We start from the raw sequence: 20,297 nt of genomic DNA, 5'->3' as shown, positions 1-20,297 counted from the left end.
GATGTTTCGCGGAGGCTGCTGGGCACGTATGCCCTTGCCATCACGGAACCAAATTCGACCTTGCGGTATGATTTTCCTTGATTAACATCGACTCCTAATATAATAATCATCATTCATTCTCAGAAATGTGATCAACCCATCCCATTGAGTTGCAGTGTGATGGGGGCAACGGACCAGATACCTGAAACGCCCTAACAACGATCCGCAATAGCCACTCCCAGGACGAAAATACGGTGGATACACTCAGGGGAATTGCAAATTTAACGTTGCTAAGCTTTTCTTTTCAGGCAACTGCAAGGCTTAGTTGAAAGGAATGTGCTCCTACAGCGACGACATGCCAATACGATACAAATGGTGCTGAGAGGTCTTAACAATGCAAAAGAATTTATATGTCTACAGAGACCAACGAGGCTTCGGAAATAAAGTCATTTCAAAAGGATGACATCCCTTAACATCAGACGCCAGATGGAAAGCAAATCTTCATCTAAAACACCCGAATCATTCTCAAGCAATATGTGGTGGATTTATGTACATGAATAGCATGGTGTCTATTCACATGTGGAGGTAACAATGCACTAACAGGACGTCAGACGCGTGGCCCTGTCAACTCGTCGGTTGACAGATGCTGTTGAGTGCACGGAAACGCATCACCACGCATGCATTTAGATGTTCTCCCCGATCACACCGACCACACTGCCTAGCCCAGCGAGGCTTTCCAGACCAAGGCCGGAAAGGAGCTCCTTGAGGGTAGGGTCGAGCTCGACCAGGAGGTTGCCGAGATCAGAGCTGAGACCGCACAGGAGACCCTCAACAATGTTACCAAGCTGAGGAAGAAGGCTGCCGAGCAGGCCACCAACGGCGCCGACAATCTTACCCAGGGGCTGACCGAGGCCGCCCAGACCAAGCCCGGTAAGCAAGTCGGCAACCTCATCGCCAACCTGGACCAGAAGGGTCTCACCATCGGGACCGAGGACGGTAAGGAGGTTGTTGACCTCACCGCCGAGGTCGCAGAGGATCTTGCCGTCGGCGGTCTTGAGGTAGTTGCCCTCGCGGTGGATGCGGGGGAGAGAGCCGAACTTGTGGGCGTCGGGAATAGAGATATGGTACTTCTTGGCGACGTCCTCGGGGATGCCGAACTTGGCAAAGTTGACCTCGTTGTTGACGTTGGCGGTGGTGGTGATGTCGCCGCGGATCTTCAGGCCGCTGGTGACACCGCTGGTGCCGCTCAGGGCACCGCCGAGGGTGGCCACGACGTCGCCAATGGGGTTGCCCAGGGCCGGCAGGCCGAGGCCACCAAGGAGACCCTTCACCTCGGGGGAGAGCTTGATGAGAAGGGCGCCGACGTCCTTGCCAACGACGGTGAGGAGGTCCTCAACGGGCTCGCCCAGATCCTTCAGCAAGTCACCGACATTGGCGGCGGTCCTGATGACCTCGCCGACGGGCTTTCCGAGAGCGCCCAGGCTGAGCTTGGTGAGCAGATCCTCCACCTCGGGGGAGAGCTCGATCAGGAGCTCCTTGGCGTCCGGGCCGGTGACGGCCAGGACCTTGTTAAGGGAGTGGCCGACGTCGCCGGTGAGGCCCTTGTCGCTGCCGGAGGAGATGCTGTGGACGCTGCCGTAGGACGAAGCGGAGTGGCCGCTCTTGAGAACAGCGGTGATCTGGCTCACGTCGCTGATCTCCGGCAGGGTAGGAGCCGGGGCGGCGGCGGCCGCAGCGATCAGAGCAGCAAGAGTGACCAGAGAGATCTTCATGGTGAATGGGAAGAATTAAAAATTATGTAAAGAGCGGATAAGGTGAGAAGATGCAGACAGGAAAGAGTCAAAGAGTGACAAAAGTAGGAAGCGAGAATGCTATTGCTGCTGGATGAAGAACACAATGACGGGGTGAGTTGACGACTCTTTATAACCCTTCGTCAATGAGTGATCGTCCTGCTCTGTTCACCATCACAGTCTGATGCTTCACTGCTGGCCAGCGCGGTGACTAGTGTGCGGGTCGACCTCATCTCCAGATCCGAGTGCTCAGCAAGATTCGAGCAGCTGATGTGGGTACGAACTACACCAACGACGCAGAGCTGATCCAGGGCTCTCGACGATCATCAGAAGGTAGGACATATCATTGCCGCAAACCAGAAAGAGCAGTGCGCTGTCCACGCAGAGTGCTGTGCAAGGGAACATAAGGCAAATCCAAAAGGAAATTACCTGTCGTGCCTCTGAATCGGCAGTGATGGCGATGATCATAACAAAGGCGCAGGGGATATACAATTCCACAGCGAGTTTGCTTCATATGGCCTCTAATGCCATTGCGATCAACAATGCTGTCTCTCCATGGCACCGCAGGGCCGGTTCGGACCACATGGACTGTTTGACGAAGTGGAGCGGCTTATCTGGAACATGAGCATGGGCATAAAGCCGCCTGTGTAGTCTATCTACACCCTCGAGCGTAATAAACTGTGGACTGACAGGCGCCTCATCCATTTGCGCAGGTGGCAAATGTGATCATATTAGGCTACGGCCCCTACCATCGGCATCCCAAGACGGGTGGCGTCCTCGCACTGTGGTGGCTGATACTTACCACCTGGTATCCGCTTCAGCTATGCAAGAAGCCCATGGTGGCCGAACCTTGCGTCTACCATGCAGGTCCCTATGCGGGAGCCCCGGTGCGCGCGAGGGATATCAGTACTATGACCCTGCGTCTGCCTCGCTTGATTGCACGCAGGGTACAGAATCAATGGCATGACTATTGTCTTGCTGATCAATGCTTTTGTTTGGGAGTTCGCATGGAGAAAATCGATAAGATACCATTCGATCAGCCAAATAAGCTCTATCAATTAGGAGCAGAATGAGATTCTTTCCAATACGCATATTCTATCACTCAAGCAGGAAGCACAACCGCGTCAGGGTGCTGTTGAACCCTTTGTTCTCTGGGATGGTACGATCGAGACGACAGAAACTAGCAAGCCCGACGCATCCTCTCCACTTCGGCAATTTCAGCTCATTCACGGCAAGTCACCGGGGACCAGCAATCTGCGGATTCTGGAAGTCTCGGACGGGAGATCTGATGTGTTTAGCTCTCTTGGCGAGAGGCATCCGAGGACGCACGGGCGAAGGGCTTCGTTTACGCAAAGTTCCCCAATTGGGCCGGAGAACATGATCACGCCGCTGTGATTGGTTCTCATCCGGATGCATCTTATATCGGATCTGGTTCGTTGGCATTGTTGATGTGATCTCAGATTTAGGGGGACCTGCGTCGTCGGCTACTACAAGCGGACGAATGTGAGCAGTCGACTAGGAGCTGCATCCCGGATTCCCTCTCCGCTTCCACAGCCACAACGATGGAAGCGTATCTGCAAGATTAGTCCCAGGGCAGAATCTCAATTGACTTTGATCTCAGCGGCTGTTTTCGCGTCCTTTCGACATGTTCTCCAGATCTTCCAGCTTCCCGCACACGGTCGATCCGGACACGCTGATCGGCAGGCAATATTGAAGTTTAACCTTGTTTCCGATCGACAAACCCTATCCTCGGCTCAGCCAGATCGGTTGATCATTGTGGACTGAGCGGACAAGTCAGTTTGATTAGTCTTTGGGGGTACGTTGAAGGTGAGCTCTGACAGCAAGGGTTCAATTACGCGAATGAGATCTAAGCAAGAGGCAATGCCCTGTCCAGTGATCATTATCACGCTCCTGTCGTCAATTTATGATTTAATCTCACTAACGCCAGGCATCGGTCGACCTCGCGGCACTAGTCTCAGCTTACGACTCTACTATCGACCGCCAGTAATCTATGTACAATAGCCCTCGGCAAGGGCTCCATCTAATCTATTTACGATGCCGGGCTGGGAGGCAATTCTCCAGTGAACCAGCCACTCGGACTCGCCCCCAGCTCAAACTCCAACGTGCCGCCGTCGGCAAAGATGTCGTCCCAGGTCAGCCAGTTCTTCCGCCAGTCCTGTCCGTTGACGCGGAGTCGCTGGACATAAATGTTGCTATCGCCGTTCCCATCACCACCAGTGGTCGTTACCTTAAGGGACTTTCCGTCCCCAAGCTCGATGGTTAGCTCCTCGAACCACGGGGAGTGGATCAAGAACGTCGTCTGGCCGGTAATGGGATATAGTCCGATCATGTTCCACAGAAGCCAGCTCTGCATCGCCCCGGCGTCACTGTTTCCAGGAAGTCCAGCTCGGCCAGTGTTGTAACTCGATTTCGCGATGCGCCGCGCCTGTGAGACAGACTGATCCTGCTGGCCGAGGTAGTTGTAGAGATAGGGGAGATTAAACATCCTGATTCAGTCAGCTCACCGCATTCACAGCCTCTCCCAGCTTGATCGACATACGGTTCATTTGTGGGATCAAACAGAGTCCCGGAGCCACCCCCAGCCCCCACTGTGAACATGGTGTCCAGTCTCTTGCGCGCCGCCTGCACACCCCCCATCATCTCCACCAAGGCCGCCATATCATGCACGCCCGCCCAGGAGTACGCCCACGAGCTCGCCTCGTAAAAGGGATCACCCCAGTACCCACTGCTCGTGACCGGATCGATCTCGACAAAACCGTTCTCGTCGCGCGGCACCACAAACCCCGCAAACCCAAGCGACGTCTGGTTCTCGTTCCAGTGGTTGCGCCAATTCCGCGAACGCTGCAGGTACTTCTGCGCGTCGTCGTGCCGGCCCAGCCCCTGTGCGACCTGGTACAGACCGAAATCGTTGCCCGCGTACTCGACGGCCCGCGACACGGCCCGCGTGAACCGCGGCGTGATGAAGCCCAGACTGAGCCAGTCGGGCAGCGCGCCGCGGCCCTCCTTGGTAGAGGAGTCCGGGGCCATCGGGTCGACGGGCGTGTTGGGGGGCGCCACCTCGGCGTCTTTGACCATGGCTTGGTAGCCGGCGGACCAGTCGATGGCGCCGCGTACACCCTTGACGTAGGCGTCGGCGAGGATGGTGTCGGCGTTGGAGCCGCCCTGCGTACGGCCGTTGTAGTTGGACGACCGCGCGTCAGGGAGGTAGCCCTCGAAGCGCCAGGTGTCGATGAGCGAGCGGATGAGCTCCTCGTAGGCGGTTGGCTGGAGGATGTGCATGAGAGGTGTGGAGCAGCGGAAGAGGTCCTACTCGTATGAGCTTGGTATGGGTATGAAAGAAGGGAGAGGACATACCCAGAAGGTGAAGATATCCTGGTAATATGGTTCGGAGGAGGTCCAGCTGGGGTTCTCGCCGGTCTGGTTGGTCGGGATTAGGTGCATGAAGTAGAGGGATGTGTACAGCAATGCCAGACTAGTCTCGTTGGTGGAGGAGGTGCTGATCTTGGACAGGACGCGCTCGTCCCATTCGTCCTGTGCGTCGCTAACGACGGACTCGAGCTCTGTGTCGGCGGGGATCTCGCTCGCGACGTTTTGGCACGCCTTTTCCGTCGACAGCCAGGAGATTCCCACGCGCGAAGTCACGACACTTTCGTTGAAGGTGTACAGCGCGCCGACACGGCGCGTGCCGTTTGAGGAGTCGACCGATCCGCTGGGCTCTTCGACGCTGCCGCTGGCATCTGTGGCGTGGTACGTCTTGTTGCTGAGGGGGGCTGCGTCGAAGTGACCACCTACTATGGTTAGCCGTGGCAAGCAAGTCAGCAGCACGGGTGCTTACAGAAATAAATGCTCCAGTCAGGCGACCGATTCCACCCATTATCATACACGCCATAACCCTCATAATGCCCATCAGGGAAAACAACCACCCGGCCACCCTTGTACCCCTGCCCGAGGCCCTGCCCCCGGAACGACGGCAGCACATGCGACACATCGACAAGCACATTACCCGGCGCACCCGCCGGGAACGTATACCGATACATTCCAGCATGCGCGGTAGCAGCCAGCTCAACCCTCACGCCCTGCGCCGTGCGCGCAGAGTAGTACCCAACAGCGGCGTCGTCTACGCCTGCGCGGCCCACCGTCTGCTTCGACAGCGGCTGGGAGACGTTCCCCACGAGCGGCAGCTGCGCGACGGTGCCGTACTTGGGGGCGCCGCCGGTGCCTTGCTCGTGCATCATGCTGAAGCCGGAGAATGCGCCGGTGGGCAGGTAGCCCGCGTAGGCGTCTGTCCCGGAACTGGAGAGGTCCGGGCCCAGCTTGACCATGCCGAAGGGGCGTGCGGCACCGGGGAAGTTGTTGCCGCCATTTTCGGTGCCGGTGCTGTGGTGGGTTAGTTTGAAGTAGAATGAAAATGGAGGGATGACTTACAAGAGGTTCACGTGGGAGACACGACTGGCGGCGTATATGACTGGGGGCTGGAGAGTGAGGAGGACGACCAGGGCGCTGAGCAGGCCCATGGTTAGGAAGATGGAGAGGCCTAGAAGGTGCGTCAGGGTGGATGTTTGGATGGAGTATGTGGTGCTGGGTCTATTACTACTGGGGGTTTCCTAGGACGACTGTCTGTCGTCCGGCCTTTTATGCTGGATATTTGCCAATGCCAATACTCAAAACTGACGAGGGCATCTGGACGTCCTGATGGAGGGGTCTGGAGTGCAACATCAGGTGGAGGGGGGAAGTTGGTCAATGGATTCACGGAGAGTCGCACATGCTGGGATCACAGGCGGAGATTTGCCCAGGGACCGGATGGATAGAAGCTAAGGGAGTTGTCGGAGATGTTGAGCAGCCCAACGAGACGCAGGATGTTGTGGGTATGGATGTAGGTCTTACGGGGATGGGCCTACTGCATGGCTGATGCGGAGGGTATAGACAAAGAGCTCCGCCGTCTTCGCTGCTACAGAGAAGAGAGAAGGGAGGATGAAGCGAAAGACAGAAGAGACGATGTGCAATGTATTATTATCAGATAGTGGCCCCTCCATAGCTGTTATTTAGGAATCCAGCGTGGAGCTGGATCCCCGAGAAGAAGGGATTTTCGACGAGTCCAGCCTGTGCATGTCTCCTGAAGTCTCCTCCTGCATGGAAGCCAGGGGGATTTACATGTCGTCCAATAACGGGATGTGGAATGTGCCCCTTTTGGGGAATGTGGAATACAGGACGATATTGTAGGGCTACGGATGGACATGGTTATGAAGTAGGGGAATGTAGCATGTATACAAGAGGGATTATAGACACCCCAGACACTCAGACCATACCGAATCATCTTCAGATCATCCTCCACATGGGGCGATCCCAAGGGACTATGGACATGATCATCGCAGATCAGCCCGTCCAGTCAGGATATATATCCTGCCCACATGCCGGAGTCGCGCTTAGTGCATGGTTGTAGGGGACTGTCCACTATTCATACTGGTGTGCAGACTATTGATGTCTCCTGCCTCGATCATGTGTCTGTGCATGTTTTCTGATCATTGCAATCAGTAGACTAATCAATATCAAACCATTCGCTTATTGATCGATCGATCGTCAGGAGGTCATTCATTCGGCATCCTGATTGGATCAGGAATGCCACGTGTCACATGACCATGACTAATGGTTATTGCCCTAAGGCACCAAGGCATAAATATGAGTATCCGTCGCATAGGTCAGTGAACCGACAGAATGGATATCGGAGACTGCGAACGAGCGCTCGCCCTGGGACGAGAAAGACCATGGCATTCTACCTGTCGCTGTTGGGGTCCGCGACAGAGTCTAACTTAGCAGCCACAGGCACCCTGCTCCGTCCACAGCAGTTATTCGATCTCAATCAGCAACAGATTTAAGCGGGAGAGGGGAAGAAATGACTAATCGGGAAAAGCACTTGAATATCCTGGTAGGCAAGGGGCTGATCTCGACTGGGGCGACAGCAGGACTGTACCTCTGCTAAAGGTATACATGTATACATTGCTGTTCCCTCCTTCCGTGCGCTACGTGCCCCTATAGCATCTTCTGAATCCTGGATAATAGTACCAAGCGCTTCTTGGGCGGGTGAGTTACATCTGCCAGACCATCTGCTAATTCGATGTCTTGGAGCGACGTTACCTCTCCGCAAGCACGACCTTGTGGTCCCGCCTGAGTATTCCGATCAGTCTGTCCACAGCTTCGACGAGAATTTGACAATCCCGTACACCGGAGCCCTGAAGCTCCAAGTTAGGATAAACTGTTATACGTGACAACTCAATGAGATGCTGTATCAGAGCCCAAATGTCTTGGGCAACTCCATGATAACATCTACGCTCTTAAAATACTATACCGTAGGTATCTCCTAAGCTTGGGTATATTAAGCCTCTTCAGTTCCCTCTTTCCCTAAACTCATGTATGCACCTCTAGAGTCGAGAAGTTATAACCCCTGTAGGAAAATCAAAGAAGGACCGATTCTTGGTATTATGCTCTCTGACCTAGTGCATTGTCTCTCTTAATGATAAGCTAATCCTCTGACCGCCGTGCATAACCCTCGGGAATAAAGCAAAACCAACGGCCCTGTCAACATAAGGCAAACGATCAAGAAATGGCCGAGGGCAGGAACTCAGAGTCGCTTTCCTCCTTGTCCAGCGGTCGAACGACCTTCAGAGCTCGGATGAGTGCTGTGCCCATCCTCGCCTCGTCCAGCTCAACACGAAAGCTTGCCATGTCTATAGTTATAGTTCTCATTGCATCAAAGTTGGGAAAAGAGGCCCGATGTTCGTCAGGGATCAAGTCTGTGACTTTGAGTATAAGGTCTCGCGGGCTAGCGGGGGTGGGAAGAATATCCTGAAGCCCTAGTCAGTACTATCCTTTGCCCATCGATTGAAGACTCACAATACGTGGCTCCGTCAGACTGGGTTCTCCATCTCTCAACCGCCAGACTTCAAGAAAGACAGAAATAGGGCCAACCCAACCAGAAGCAGCGATTTCAGAACCGAACGCCTCGTACAATTCAGCTGAGGAATCTTGAGGGATACATTCGATGCCGTAGGTCTCGTAGATGTCTCGGGTCATGTCATCTCCGTATTTGGTAACAAGCTGATCCCGAGTGCATTTGAACTGCTCCGTCTTCTGGTGGATATTGAGCTGACGCTTATCCTCATCTACCTTGACGATGATCACTAGTTTGACTCGACCACCAGACCGCAGTAGCCATTGAGAAGCGTCACGGACCAGATCATGATAACTTTCTGAGAACCCAATTTCGATGGCAATTTGTAGAAACTTTTTTTTGGCGGCCCTCTCTTGGAAAATTATCATGTTGTCAGAATTTTTGAGCCATGCTGCACGTTTCTTTCCACCTTTGAATCTGAGATCGGTTTCAGGTGGTCTGAAAAGAAGAGCGGACAATGGGTGATACCAAATGCACTGGGCCTCGTCAGGAGTTAGGACGGTAAACATCGCTTTCGTAAGAGAGCGAGCGATGCATGAGTTGAGGGCGTCATGCAGAGGAGAGCCCATAACCTTGACCTTCAAGATTTGATACTCCGGGTCGTATTCCCACCTGCAGAATTTCTTCTCCGAGGCTTCCTCCAAAATGCAGCGGATGTCCTCGGTGAGGTTTTCCGAAGACAGCTTCAGTTGCAAGTTCTCCTCGTTCCATCCGTGCAAGAACGACTCAACGTGAGTTCGTGCCACTGCTGGAGAATTCACTGGGATGGCGTTTGACGCCTTGGACGGTGTCATGGTGAATAGAATGAACGTTACCAAAAAGGCCAAGGCATCTAGTAATGCGAAAGATGTAATATATGGCTGTGGACGTAGTTTGACAAGTTGCACGTAAGGGAAGTACCCAACGATGGCGATATGAACGAAGAAAAGCGCGAGTAGAAGGGACCCTATGAGGCCTTTAAATAAGGAAGAAAGCAAGAGGTAGTGACGAAGGGGACGGAAACTTGTGACGGGAGGTGGACGTCTTTTAGGTTAATGTCTTTCCGGCTCATTATGAAGTAATAGTTCCATCGACACTTCATTGGAGAGGGTAAGGAAATGTGAAGCTCAATAAGAAGTGATGAGTGAAGGTCGTCGAGATGAATATCTAGAAAGCAGCAGGCAATGGCTAGGCTCAAAGAGGCAATTTACAAGCCTCAGGCTTCAATATCTGTCACCTTCCGCTTGTTCCTCATTATTCTGTACTATCGTCAGATTCTCTAAGTTCTCGACTTCATCGCAGTCTAGTTGGAGCATCCGCGGCTGTGTTGCCAGGTCCATCAGGAGTATACCAATTCAACAAGGATAGAAGATCGCCATAGCAGCCAAGACTGTGCTGGAATAGGCTGGTCAGTCACAGTCCATCCTTCACGACAAATCAATTTCAATTCGACTGAACGTCATCACTAATCACTGCGAATAGAATACCTTGCAATAAACAGGTGTGAGACATACCTACTATGATGCTACCCTCCTATAAGCCAAGACGTGATGGACCTTAGTGTCCGTTAGTGACGGCCTTCAGTGGACGGAAAAACACACTCACCACGACCCCAGAATTTCTCCGCCGTATCCACCCCCATCCATGACTATCATGCCCGGAACTGCTGAATCGAGTACAAGGCGCGGGGAAGGACCGGGGTGAGCCGACAGGACGCCACCAGCGGCCATCCTGTTGCTTAGCATCGTTGGCTCATAGCCTATCGTGCCACAGCCCAGCCGACTAGACTGGGGCTCTGATGGAGCTCGAATCGAGCGATTGACGAGCAGAATGGGGAGGACACGGCTGGGATAAATAGGACAGCTTGGGAGGGTTGGGGTGCGTCTTCTTCTGGCTTTTCCCTCCTGGACAGTCTCTGGCCACATCCCCATGACTGTTTGCCCATTGATTTCCGTCAATTCTGCTACCATGGGATTCTTCAAGAACTATCGTGTTTATATCTTAACAACGGTGGCCTATTTAGGGTCGCTGCTTTTCGGTATGTTCTCCTTGTCCTCCGCAATGCGTAGATGCTGATTGGACACGTCCAGGATATGACACGGGTGTCATGAGCAGTGTCCTGGCCTTGGACAGCTTCAAAAATGACTTTGGCCTTCCGACAGGTTCTGATGGCTTTTCAGACTCTGCAAACGCTCAGGTCTCGTCTAACGTCGTGTCCCTGCTGACCGCTGGCTGCTTCTTCGGTGCTATCTTCGCTGCCTTTCTCAATGACCGTCTCGGGCGTCGCTACTCGCTGATGATCTTCGCGTTGGTCTTTCTCATCGGAGCGGCACTGCAGGTTGGTGCTCATCATGCCATTGGCTTGATCTACGCCGGCCGTGTCGTTGCTGGCTTGGGCATCGGCGGCATGTCGAGTATCACCCCTGTCTTTGTCGGAGAGAGCTGTCCTCCAGAGACTCGTGGTCGGATTGCGGGACTTTTCCAGGAGTTCCTGGTCATCGGCAGCACGTTCGCCTACTGGCTCGACTACGGCGTTGCCCTGCGCGTGCCCTCCAGCACGAAGCAGTGGCGCATCCCCGTCGCAATTCAGCTCATCCCCGGCGGACTCATGCTCATTGGGTTGTTCTTCCTGAAGGAGTCGCCGCGCTGGCTGACAACCAAGGGCCGTCACGAGGAAGCACTGCAGTCTCTCTCGTACATCCGCAACGAGCACCCCACCAGCGACAACGTGCAGAAGGAAATCGCCGAGATCAGGGCTTCCGTTGCGGAGGAGATGGCCGCCACCGAGGGTCTGACGTACAAGGAGTTCCTGCTCAAGAGCAACCGCAACCGGTTCCTCTTTGCCTTCTTCCTCATGCTGGGCCAGCAGTTCTCCGGCACGAACTCGATCGGATACTACGCGCCCCAGATCTTCCAGACGGTCGGGCTGAGCGCGACCAACGCGTCGCTGTTTGCAACCGGAGTGTATGGCACGGTCAAGGTCGTCGCGACGGGTATCTTCTTGCTGGTCGGGATTGACCGATGGGGACGCAAGAAGAGTTTGATCGGGGGCGCCGCCGCCATGGCCAGTCTGATGTTCATCATCGGGGCCGTCTTGGCCACGCATCCGCCCGACACCAACGCAACGGGTGTCTCATCCGCGTCCATCGCCATGGTCGTGATGATCTACCTGTATGTGATTTCGTATTCGGCCAGTCTTGGGCCCACGCCGTGGGTGTATCTGAGCGAGGTAAGGCCTTCTTTCTCTATAAAGCTCCTTCCCTTCCCTTCCCCTCGTTGTCTCGCAGTGTGTTGCGCAACGTCTGACGATGGCTAGATCTTCCCTACTCGTTTGCGCGCATACGGCGTCGGTCTTGGAGCAACCACCCAGTGGCTGTTCAACTTTGTCGTCACCGAGTTCACCCCCCACGCGATTCACAACATCGGATGGCGGACGTTCATCATGTTCGGCGTGTTTTGTGTGGCGGTAGGCGTGTTCATCTTCTTCTGCGCGAAGGAGACGAAGGGCCGGACACTCGAGGAGATGGACGTGCTGTTTGGAGCTGTGGATGAAGGCGCACGGAAGGCTGCAGTGGAACAGACGATGAATAAGGGGGTAGTCACGCACATTGAGGAGGAGGCTGCTGCTGCTCCTGCTGGGCAGAAGGCGTGACTGGAACAAAATGGCAGCCATGTTTTAGATCCTAGACAATGCGGAATTTTCTAGATTAGACGGATGGAATTTGAGTGTCTTGTTTTGTTTTGGATATTCCTTTGAGGCAGGATTGATATTGTTGTAGCACCGATGCGCATGACGTGGTTTCTGTACGACGTATGTCAGGCCGACGTCCTGCGTTCTCTTAGACAAGTATGAAATGGAATCTACCGAAGCATGAATTGAAACGAAACGGAGGAGTCGCTAAATCTCACATTGAAACGGCCCTCCGATTGTATAGATGCCTATCTGGGTAATGAATAGGGCACACATTGTCCTCTCGCAACCCCGCCCAGTGACAGTCCCAGAGTAGATGCAGCCTCCCTCTCATTGCTTTTTCTAGCTCGTGGTTATAAATCTCTTTCGGAACGAGATCATCCTCAATCTCGCCCGAGCCATCGTTCATCATGACACTCTATAGATACCTCTTGGCCGCGTTCCTCCTGCTCTCTACCAGCCGACAGTCAAGTCTCGCCAAATCCGTCAGATCAACGACTTCATGTGCATACCCAGCGCTCATCAATGCGACGGCGGATCAGCTTCAGCAGGGGCTTGTGGAAGGGTGCTTTACCAGTGTTGATCTTGTTAATGTTCATCATACCTACAAGACCTGATCTCGCTCAGGACTGCTGACGCTCATAGGCGTATGTGGCTCGGATCCACGAGGTCAACACGACACTGCACATGGTCCTGGAGATCAACCCCGACGCTGTCGACATCGCGAGGCAGCTCGATGCGGAAAGGGAGAGGGGGGTTGTCCGGAGGTATGCTCGCTGCGTTCATCCCAGATATTCGTCATCAATAACGCCTCGCTCTAGTGCCTTGCACGGGCTCCCCGTTCTGGTCAAGGACATGATCGGGACGCATGACAAGATGCAGACGTCGGGTAAGCCCTTTAGTCATTGCAAATATTCACGGAACTTGGGCTACACTAACGTCTGCTCCAGCTGGATCTTACGCTCTTGTCGGCGCGCAAACCCCCGAAGACGCCACGGTCGTTGCGAAACTTCGACAGAAGGGAGCCATCATACTCGGGAAGACCAGCATGTCGGAATGGGCAAATGTCCGGTCGATGAACTCGTCCAACGGGTGGAACCCACGAGGGGGCTTGACATATGCGGCGTACTACCCCCAGCAAGACCCCAGTGGAAGCTCGAGCGGGAGTGGTGTGGCGGCCGACTTGGGACTTGCTCTGGGCGCTCTGGGTACGGAGGTACATGCGTCCCCCGTCCGTCTTAAATCCTACTAGCTAACGATACAAAGACAGACGGGAGTATACTCTACCCCAGCGAAGCCAACAACATCGTCGGCATCAAACCGACAGTCGGGCTGACCTCGCGCCACATGGTCGTCCCCATCAGCCAACGCCAGGACACCATCGGGCCGATGGCGCGCACAGTGAAGGACGCCGCGCTGCTCCTACAAGCCATGGCCGGGCCAGACCCGCCCGACAACTACACGCTCGCCTCGCCCTTCGGCCAGCAAATCCCCGACTACCCGGCGGCGTGCAAGCTCTCCGCGCTGCAGGGGAAGCGGATCGGGGTCGCACAGAACGTCCTCTCCGGTGTCAGCAGCCCGGTGCTCTCGGCGTTCCAGCACGCGCTGGACATCCTCCAAAGCGCAGGGGCCACAATCGTGCCGGGGACAAACTTCACAGCGTGGGACGAATTCCGCAACAGCACAACCCCGGACATGGTCGTCGCAGCGGACTTCACCAGCGACCTGACTACCTTTCTCTCCTCGCTGACGACCAACCCAAACCACATCCGCAGTCTGGACGACCTCCGCGCATATACGCAGCACGACCCGCGCGAGCAGTACCCTTCCCGCGACACGGCGCTGTGGGATCTGATGCTCGCCGGCGCGGTGGACAACACCTCGCCCGCGTTCTGGGCCATGTATCAGCAGAACCTGTACTTTGGCGGCGAGGGCGGTCTGCTGGGGGCGCTGGCGCGACATAACCTCGACGCGGTGGTGCTTCCCACGGCTGTCGCGGCGCGGATCCCGGCGCTGATCGGGTCGCCGGTCGTTACGGTGCCGCTGGGGGCGTGGCCGGATGGAACGCCGGTGGTGCGGAATGCGTTTGGGGATTTGGTGGTGCAGGCGCCTGGGGTTCCGTTTGGGATGAGCTTTTTGGGCGCGAGATGGAGCGAGGAGAGTCTGATTGGGATGGCGTATGCTTTTGAGCAGCGGACTCGGGTGAGGGAGACGCTGCGGCGGGTTGTTGAGCCCAGGGGGGAGTTGGGGGATGTGGTGGCTCCAGATGTTTGTCCTGCATGAGGCATATTGTGTAGTATAGAATTGATCGTAATTGGTGTGATGGTAATGGACACCATTGTTTCCATCTATGGTCTTTCCACTTTCTTGGATAGAGGCAATGAGTCCCAGTGGGGATGGTGGCACTGACCGAGGCATGTAGGCGATACCTCCATGTAAAAGCCACAATCAATCAAATAGTAAAGATTTATCATTTGGTGACATCGAAGTTTGTATGAAAAGTAATAGTCACTTCACGGCTCCTGTGTTATGGACATCTCTTTTATGTTATCTCTATCCAGACTATACTAGACTCAGAACTAAGATGGTACTTCTCCTTCCAACCTCTGCCTTCTAGACAATACGCAGTACTACTCAGCTTCTTTTCAATCAGCAGCAATATCCATATTTACCCTGGTTGTTCTTGCCATGATTGATCATCAAATGCATAGTCGCGTGCCAACTTCCCCTGTTATCAATTGGACGACAGGCAAAGCGGTTTTTCTCGGAGCTCCTGTCGATATGATACCGAAGTAGCTTGGCAAGGCAGCTCGGCTTCGCTTTGGTAGTTGCAGAGGTGCGTCTGACAATCGACATCACGATCGTATAATCAGTTGTCGCTCGTTTGCGGAGGACCGACGTGCCGTTCTGGAGATTCGCATCAGGAGCTCCCACGGAAAACACAGCATTCGTTCCTTTATAATCTAGCACGCATCATCGTTCGTCAGTACAGGAGTCTATGGGAGACGCAACCGACGAAACGATAGAGAGCCGGGAGGGAGGGGATTCTTAGCATTGACGTACAGAGCGTTTCGTCGGCTTCACTAAACACGTAATCGTGTGTCAAGGCCGTGTCGATGCCATCCTCCTCCCCGAGACTTCTCCTGTGCAGGCTGCTAGCGTCGGCCTGTCCTTGGCTGTCCAGCAGGTAGGGAAGAGAGAAGTGGTAGTCCGTTGGCCCATTGCGGACTTTCACTTCCATTTCATGTTGCAGGCTAGGAGGAAGGGCACGCTTGAGTCCGTTGTGGCCTGCCAGACCATTCGGACCGGTCGACCCGTCTCTCCACACTTGACGCAAGTCCCGGCCCGCTTGGACGGCTTTGGCTACATCCTGTCATGTGCGTTGAGTCCCACGGTTAGCGGCGCTGCTTCGCGCACACTAAAATGCAATGAATAAGTCAAGGCAGCCCAGAGAAGAAACTCACGTTTAACCAGGTCTCCATTAATCTTGGCAAATAGTAGATCAAAATCGCTCCTCCGGTTCCCCAGAACCAATAGCGGCTGGGTACGTTGTCGCAGATGTTCTTGGTGATGCCCGTCAGATCCGTGCAGATGTCTTCCCGGGGGACCAGGCCTCTCGCCGTGGTGGTCGAGGGATTGACGCTCTGACCGAGGGTTGCTTCGTCATCCAAAGTCTCGTACTCGGTGACATCAACCCATTCATAGGAGCCGTTCCTACCCTCCGGGTGGCGGAACAGCGTATAGAAGTCGTTGATGTCTTCGAGTTCTCCAAGTTCAACGTTCTCTCCTGAGTCCAGGGACTTGGCTGACAGGAAGTCTGCCGTGACCGAGCTGGCCAGGAGGAAAGCAATGTTGATGGTATGGACCTTCATTGTGGACCAGGAGGATGGTTGTTCAGACCTGAGAGAGGAGGTGCTGATAGATGGAGAATGTAGATTGAGGGGAAGCGGACATTGCGCTTTTTATACCTTCCATGGAGGGATATGAGTACTTTAAGGACATGCAATGGCTATCTAGCGACGGACCTACAGATCGCTTAGAGGTAGAAACCCAAGAGAATACCTTCCTGTATAGTACACATAACCGAGCCAGTCACCACTGGTCGGCCAATTCTGCCGGCGCCATTGTGTGATATCGTCGTGGGCAAACCCACGCCGCGCATAAACTATAGGAAAGGGCGCTGCAAGCGTTGGCGTGTCTACGTAGATTATTGGGTCCCTCAGGTGAGATGTCTCACCTCCCATGTGCGCATCAGGGTCTGCTGCTCAGCTCATGACTCAGGGCATCATGGCTGCAGGGTTTTGATACTGGCAATATCCTAGGTCACGCCTTTGGTACTGCATGAGTGTCCACATTTTATCCAGTTCTAAAGGCAACTTCTAAGGCTGTTCCCGCAGGAAGAATCTACCAAGACAAGGATGGTGGCAAAAGCATTCAGTGTTTTCGGACGTTCGCTGACCTCAGTCTACTTAGGTCGTTGAGCTCAATGTAACAGTACAAGGTGCATTTCCTTGCTTCACTCAGCGGCTTGTGTCTGAGGGCCAATGAGGCATGCAATGGGGGTGCAGGGGGATAGATACCTGCTATACCGCCTACTGAATCACCCGCTGAATCACCTGCTGTACTACCAACTGTACTACCCACTGTACAACCTATTGTACTACCTACTGACTATCTGCTGAGATATCTGCTGAACTATCTATGATGTAAATAGTTTCACAGACAGTTTCGCAGGAAGGCAGGTTAGCCGGTGTAAATACACTGTAAAATCGACCGTAGCATTGGCCGTAGAAAAGAAATTCGAGAAAAAGAAAGGCTGCCAGGAGATGTTCTGGAGGCTACGCGGGCTTGTGTAAATTGCATTCTTATGTAGAGAAAGGACCAAGTAGACCTCCTTTGTTGTTGTACGACATAGGATGACTGAATGGAGTCGGACTCCTTTGATACTGTTGACCGCTGAGACCTCATCTTACTCGAATTGTTAAGAAAACACGACGATTCTGGTGGATGTGACGCACTTCTGCCGGCAGATTCAACAGCGGTGAACTATTAACGAAAAGCAGGCTGTATTCATAATTGCATGTAGGTCTCACCCAAGGGCCATGCGGTCAAATACCTTCCTATAACCTCTTATCTACTTTCTCGAGAGTAACATCGGTTCACCCTCAGGACCGAACACCTCCCATGACGACGAAAGAAAAAGAAACCCAGGCGCCTCCGCGCCGACCTAATACGCGGCGATGGCTTTCATCACCTGGTAGGCCATCCTCTCCCCTCCCCTACTGCTCTCATGATCGAGAACGGGGTACTTCGCACATCAAGTACACTTCTACTGACCTAAGCGATAGCCAGATGGTCTACCATTATATCCTTGCTCCTCGGCCTCTCTGCCTTCCGGGGCGAACAAACGATCCAGAGTAGATTAGGTACGTTGACTGTCTGTGGTGGACGTTTTCTAATGGTCACATGTTGCCCAGCACAGGAGGCTAATAACTGATATCCTTAGCGAGATTGGCGGCGGCGGCGGCCCTGACCTTCACCGTGCATGTGTATCTGCTCTTGTCTTCTCCTCCAGAGCAGCAGGAGCTGTCTTCTTTCTTGATAGCTTTGGTAACTGGGCCAATGGCATTTTACTTGGCTCTTTTAATGCTTTGGTGAAGGGGAGCAGAGTAGAGGCACATGAGGGAGGGGGATTTCAAACGGGATTCTTTGCTCTACCTGCTCCATGTACAGCGCGGTGACTTGGATGCAATGGCTAAGAGCCTAAGATAGTAAGCCATTACATAGTGAAGGCGTGCCAGCGTCGGGGCATGGCCGATGATACTAGTCGTTGCTCAGGATGTAAGAGGGTGATTATCTCCTGGACAGGCAGCGTCAGAATATTTCGTAATAAATGCCGAGGTACAGTCTCTGTTCTTTCTTTCAGTCCTGCGGGAAGGCAAGAAGACCCTAACTAGCTAGATGAACCATTCGTCGCTAGGCCTCAAAACCGACTCAGGTCCCAAAGGCGGAACCTTGAACCTGAACCTGAGATTTTGTCTCACCACGATTATGCCATACATTATACCTGGTTTGCCAATTTTGGTAGCGTAATGGTAGTTTAAATTGACAGGGCCTTGGGTTATACAAAGTAACTATATGGTGGTGGTAATGATGACTAACCCTTCGGGCCTCCGTCGATCTTCCCGCGGGGAATTTCCGATCTTCTTCCGCTTCATACACACTCATGGACGACCTCGAAAGCACATGCGCGTCACTCCGCGCGCAAATATCCGCGACAGAGACCCAGCTGGCCGGGTTGAAACGCGCATTGCACGAGGCGGAACAAGCAGCCGCCCATGCAAAGGCACAGAGCGCCGCAGCGACTACCGCGGGGGATAACCACGACAAACCACGGAGATGGCCACTGCTGGATGAGGAATACCGTCGCTATGGACGACAGATGATTGTGCCGCAGCTGGGACTGCCAGGTTCGTCATTTGGTGAAGTCCAGCGTTGAGAGCATTGCTGACATGTTCATGCGATCTAGGCCAGTTGAAGCTCCGATCGGCTCGCGTTTTGATTGTCGGTGCGGGTGGGTTGGGCTGCCCGGCTGCGTTGTATCTGGCTGGCGCTGGGGTGGGCACATTAGGTCTGATTGATGGGGACATGGTCGATGTGTCGAATCTTCACCGGCAGGTGTTGCATCGCAGTGCGAATGTCGGGAAGCTGAAGGTGGACAGTGCGATTGAATACTTGCGGGAGTGCGTTCCCTTTCACCACGCGCGAACCACCGACACTGGTAACTGTACTGATTGTCCGCTTGCAGATTGAACCCGCATCCTACGTACATCCCCCACCGCGCGCATCTCACCCCGCAAGAAGCACCGGAGATCTTCCAGAACTACGACGTCATTCTCGACTGCACCGACAACCCCGCGACCCGCTACCTGATCTCCGACACCGCCGTGCTCCTGGGCAAACCACTCGTTTCCGCCTCGGCCTTGCGGACGGAGGGCCAACTCATGGTGCTGAACAACCCGCCGCGGCCAGCGGGCGATAAGACCGGCGGGCCGTGCTACCGCTGCGTCTTCCCGAAGCCGCCCCCGGCAAACAGTATTCTCAGCTGTGCGGACGGGGGCATCCTGGGTCCAGTCGTGGGCACGATGGGAGTGCTGCAAGCGCTGGAAGCCATCAAGGTAATCACGTCGACAGAAGACGAAGTGAGACCGCCGTCGTTGCACATTTTCTCGGCATACTCGAGCCCGCCGTTCCGCAGTATCAAGCTTCGCTCGCGACGGGCGAACTGCGCCGTCTGTTCGGCAGAGCGGCAGGTCACGCTGGATACGCTCCGGTCTGGACTCACGGACTATGTGTTTTTCTGTGGGAGTGTGAGTCCGGAGGCGGTTCTCACGGCAGAGGAGCGGATTGCGCCGCGGGAATATCGCGCGATGTATCCGGCGCCGACTGAAGGGGCTCCGGAGAAGACGCCCACTCTCATTGATGTGCGGGAGAAGGTCCAGTACGATATCTGTAACCTTGCGGAGAGTATCAACATTCCCATTTCCACAATCCAGGCGTCTGCGGCGGGCAGTGGGGATGAGACAGGCTCATCGTTGCCGGCGTGGCTGCCGCCGGAGATTGCCTCAACGGACTCGACTGATCCGATCTATGTGGTGTGCCGGATGGGGAATGACTCGCAGCTGGCGGTGCGCCGGCTCAAGGAGCTGGGCTTGGACCGGGGAGGCGCACGGGTGGTGGCCGATATCCAAGGGGGGTTCCGGGCATGGCGCGAACAGGTTGACCCGGAGTGGCCCGAGTACTAGGTTTTGCCGTACATATAAGAACCTTACGAATACATTACGTAGCTTTATGTATCGATGCATTGCGTGCAAGCTGAGCGCAAACGTTA

General features: G+C 54.4%; 7 protein-coding genes across 7 annotated transcripts; 3 read left to right on the top strand and 4 right to left on the bottom strand.

Annotated features, from left to right (window-relative positions):
- Window positions 1-662: 662 nt before the first annotated feature.
- On the bottom strand, window positions 663-1,751 carry ATEG_07606 (uncharacterized protein; the record flags this gene model as incomplete). The annotated part of the gene is made up of 1 exon (XM_001216227.1): window positions 663-1,751. The coding sequence occupies one exon, from the start codon at window positions 1,749-1,751 to the stop codon at window positions 663-665; it is 1,089 nt and encodes a 362-aa protein (XP_001216227.1).
- A 2,068-nt stretch (window positions 1,752-3,819) lies between these two features.
- ATEG_07605 (alpha-1,2-mannosidase family protein) lies at window positions 3,820-6,304 on the bottom strand (the record flags this gene model as incomplete). Its single annotated transcript, XM_001216226.1, has 5 exons — window positions 3,820-4,276; window positions 4,330-5,096; window positions 5,145-5,578; window positions 5,626-6,167; window positions 6,216-6,304. 5 exons carry the CDS (start codon window positions 6,302-6,304, stop codon window positions 3,820-3,822), a joined length of 2,289 nt encoding a protein of 762 aa, XP_001216226.1.
- A 2,077-nt stretch (window positions 6,305-8,381) lies between these two features.
- On the bottom strand, window positions 8,382-9,530 carry ATEG_07604 (uncharacterized protein; the record flags this gene model as incomplete). The annotated part of the gene is made up of 2 exons (XM_001216225.1): window positions 8,382-8,630; window positions 8,679-9,530. The coding sequence occupies 2 exons, from the start codon at window positions 9,528-9,530 to the stop codon at window positions 8,382-8,384; spliced, it is 1,101 nt and encodes a 366-aa protein (XP_001216225.1).
- A 1,153-nt stretch (window positions 9,531-10,683) lies between these two features.
- ATEG_07603 (sugar porter family MFS transporter) lies at window positions 10,684-12,367 on the top strand (the record flags this gene model as incomplete). Its single annotated transcript, XM_001216224.1, has 3 exons — window positions 10,684-10,753; window positions 10,806-11,944; window positions 12,032-12,367. 3 exons carry the CDS (start codon window positions 10,684-10,686, stop codon window positions 12,365-12,367), a joined length of 1,545 nt encoding a protein of 514 aa, XP_001216224.1.
- Window positions 12,368-12,908: 541 nt separating this feature from the next.
- Window positions 12,909-14,689, top strand: ATEG_07602 (putative amidase; the record flags this gene model as incomplete). Its single annotated transcript, XM_001216223.1, has 4 exons — window positions 12,909-12,971; window positions 13,052-13,295; window positions 13,357-13,614; window positions 13,677-14,689. The coding sequence occupies 4 exons, from the start codon at window positions 12,909-12,911 to the stop codon at window positions 14,687-14,689; spliced, it is 1,578 nt and encodes a 525-aa protein (XP_001216223.1).
- A 366-nt stretch (window positions 14,690-15,055) lies between these two features.
- On the bottom strand, window positions 15,056-16,278 carry ATEG_07601 (uncharacterized protein; the record flags this gene model as incomplete). Its single annotated transcript, XM_001216222.1, has 3 exons — window positions 15,056-15,369; window positions 15,470-15,776; window positions 15,871-16,278. The coding sequence occupies 3 exons, from the start codon at window positions 16,276-16,278 to the stop codon at window positions 15,056-15,058; spliced, it is 1,029 nt and encodes a 342-aa protein (XP_001216222.1).
- Window positions 16,279-18,632: 2,354 nt separating this feature from the next.
- On the top strand, window positions 18,633-20,211 carry ATEG_07600 (HesA/MoeB/ThiF family protein; the record flags this gene model as incomplete). The annotated part of the gene is made up of 3 exons (XM_001216221.1): window positions 18,633-18,876; window positions 18,936-19,149; window positions 19,215-20,211. 3 exons carry the CDS (start codon window positions 18,633-18,635, stop codon window positions 20,209-20,211), a joined length of 1,455 nt encoding a protein of 484 aa, XP_001216221.1.
- Window positions 20,212-20,297: the final 86 nt, after the last annotated feature.

This window comes from Aspergillus terreus, genomic scaffold, assembly GCF_000149615.1.
Source record: "Aspergillus terreus NIH2624 scaffold_11 genomic scaffold, whole genome shotgun sequence".
Classification (NCBI taxonomy): Eukaryota; Fungi; Ascomycota; class Eurotiomycetes; order Eurotiales; family Aspergillaceae; genus Aspergillus; species Aspergillus terreus.
The sequence above is the reverse complement of the archived record's forward strand: the minus strand, read 5'-3'. Positions and strand labels throughout refer to the sequence as shown.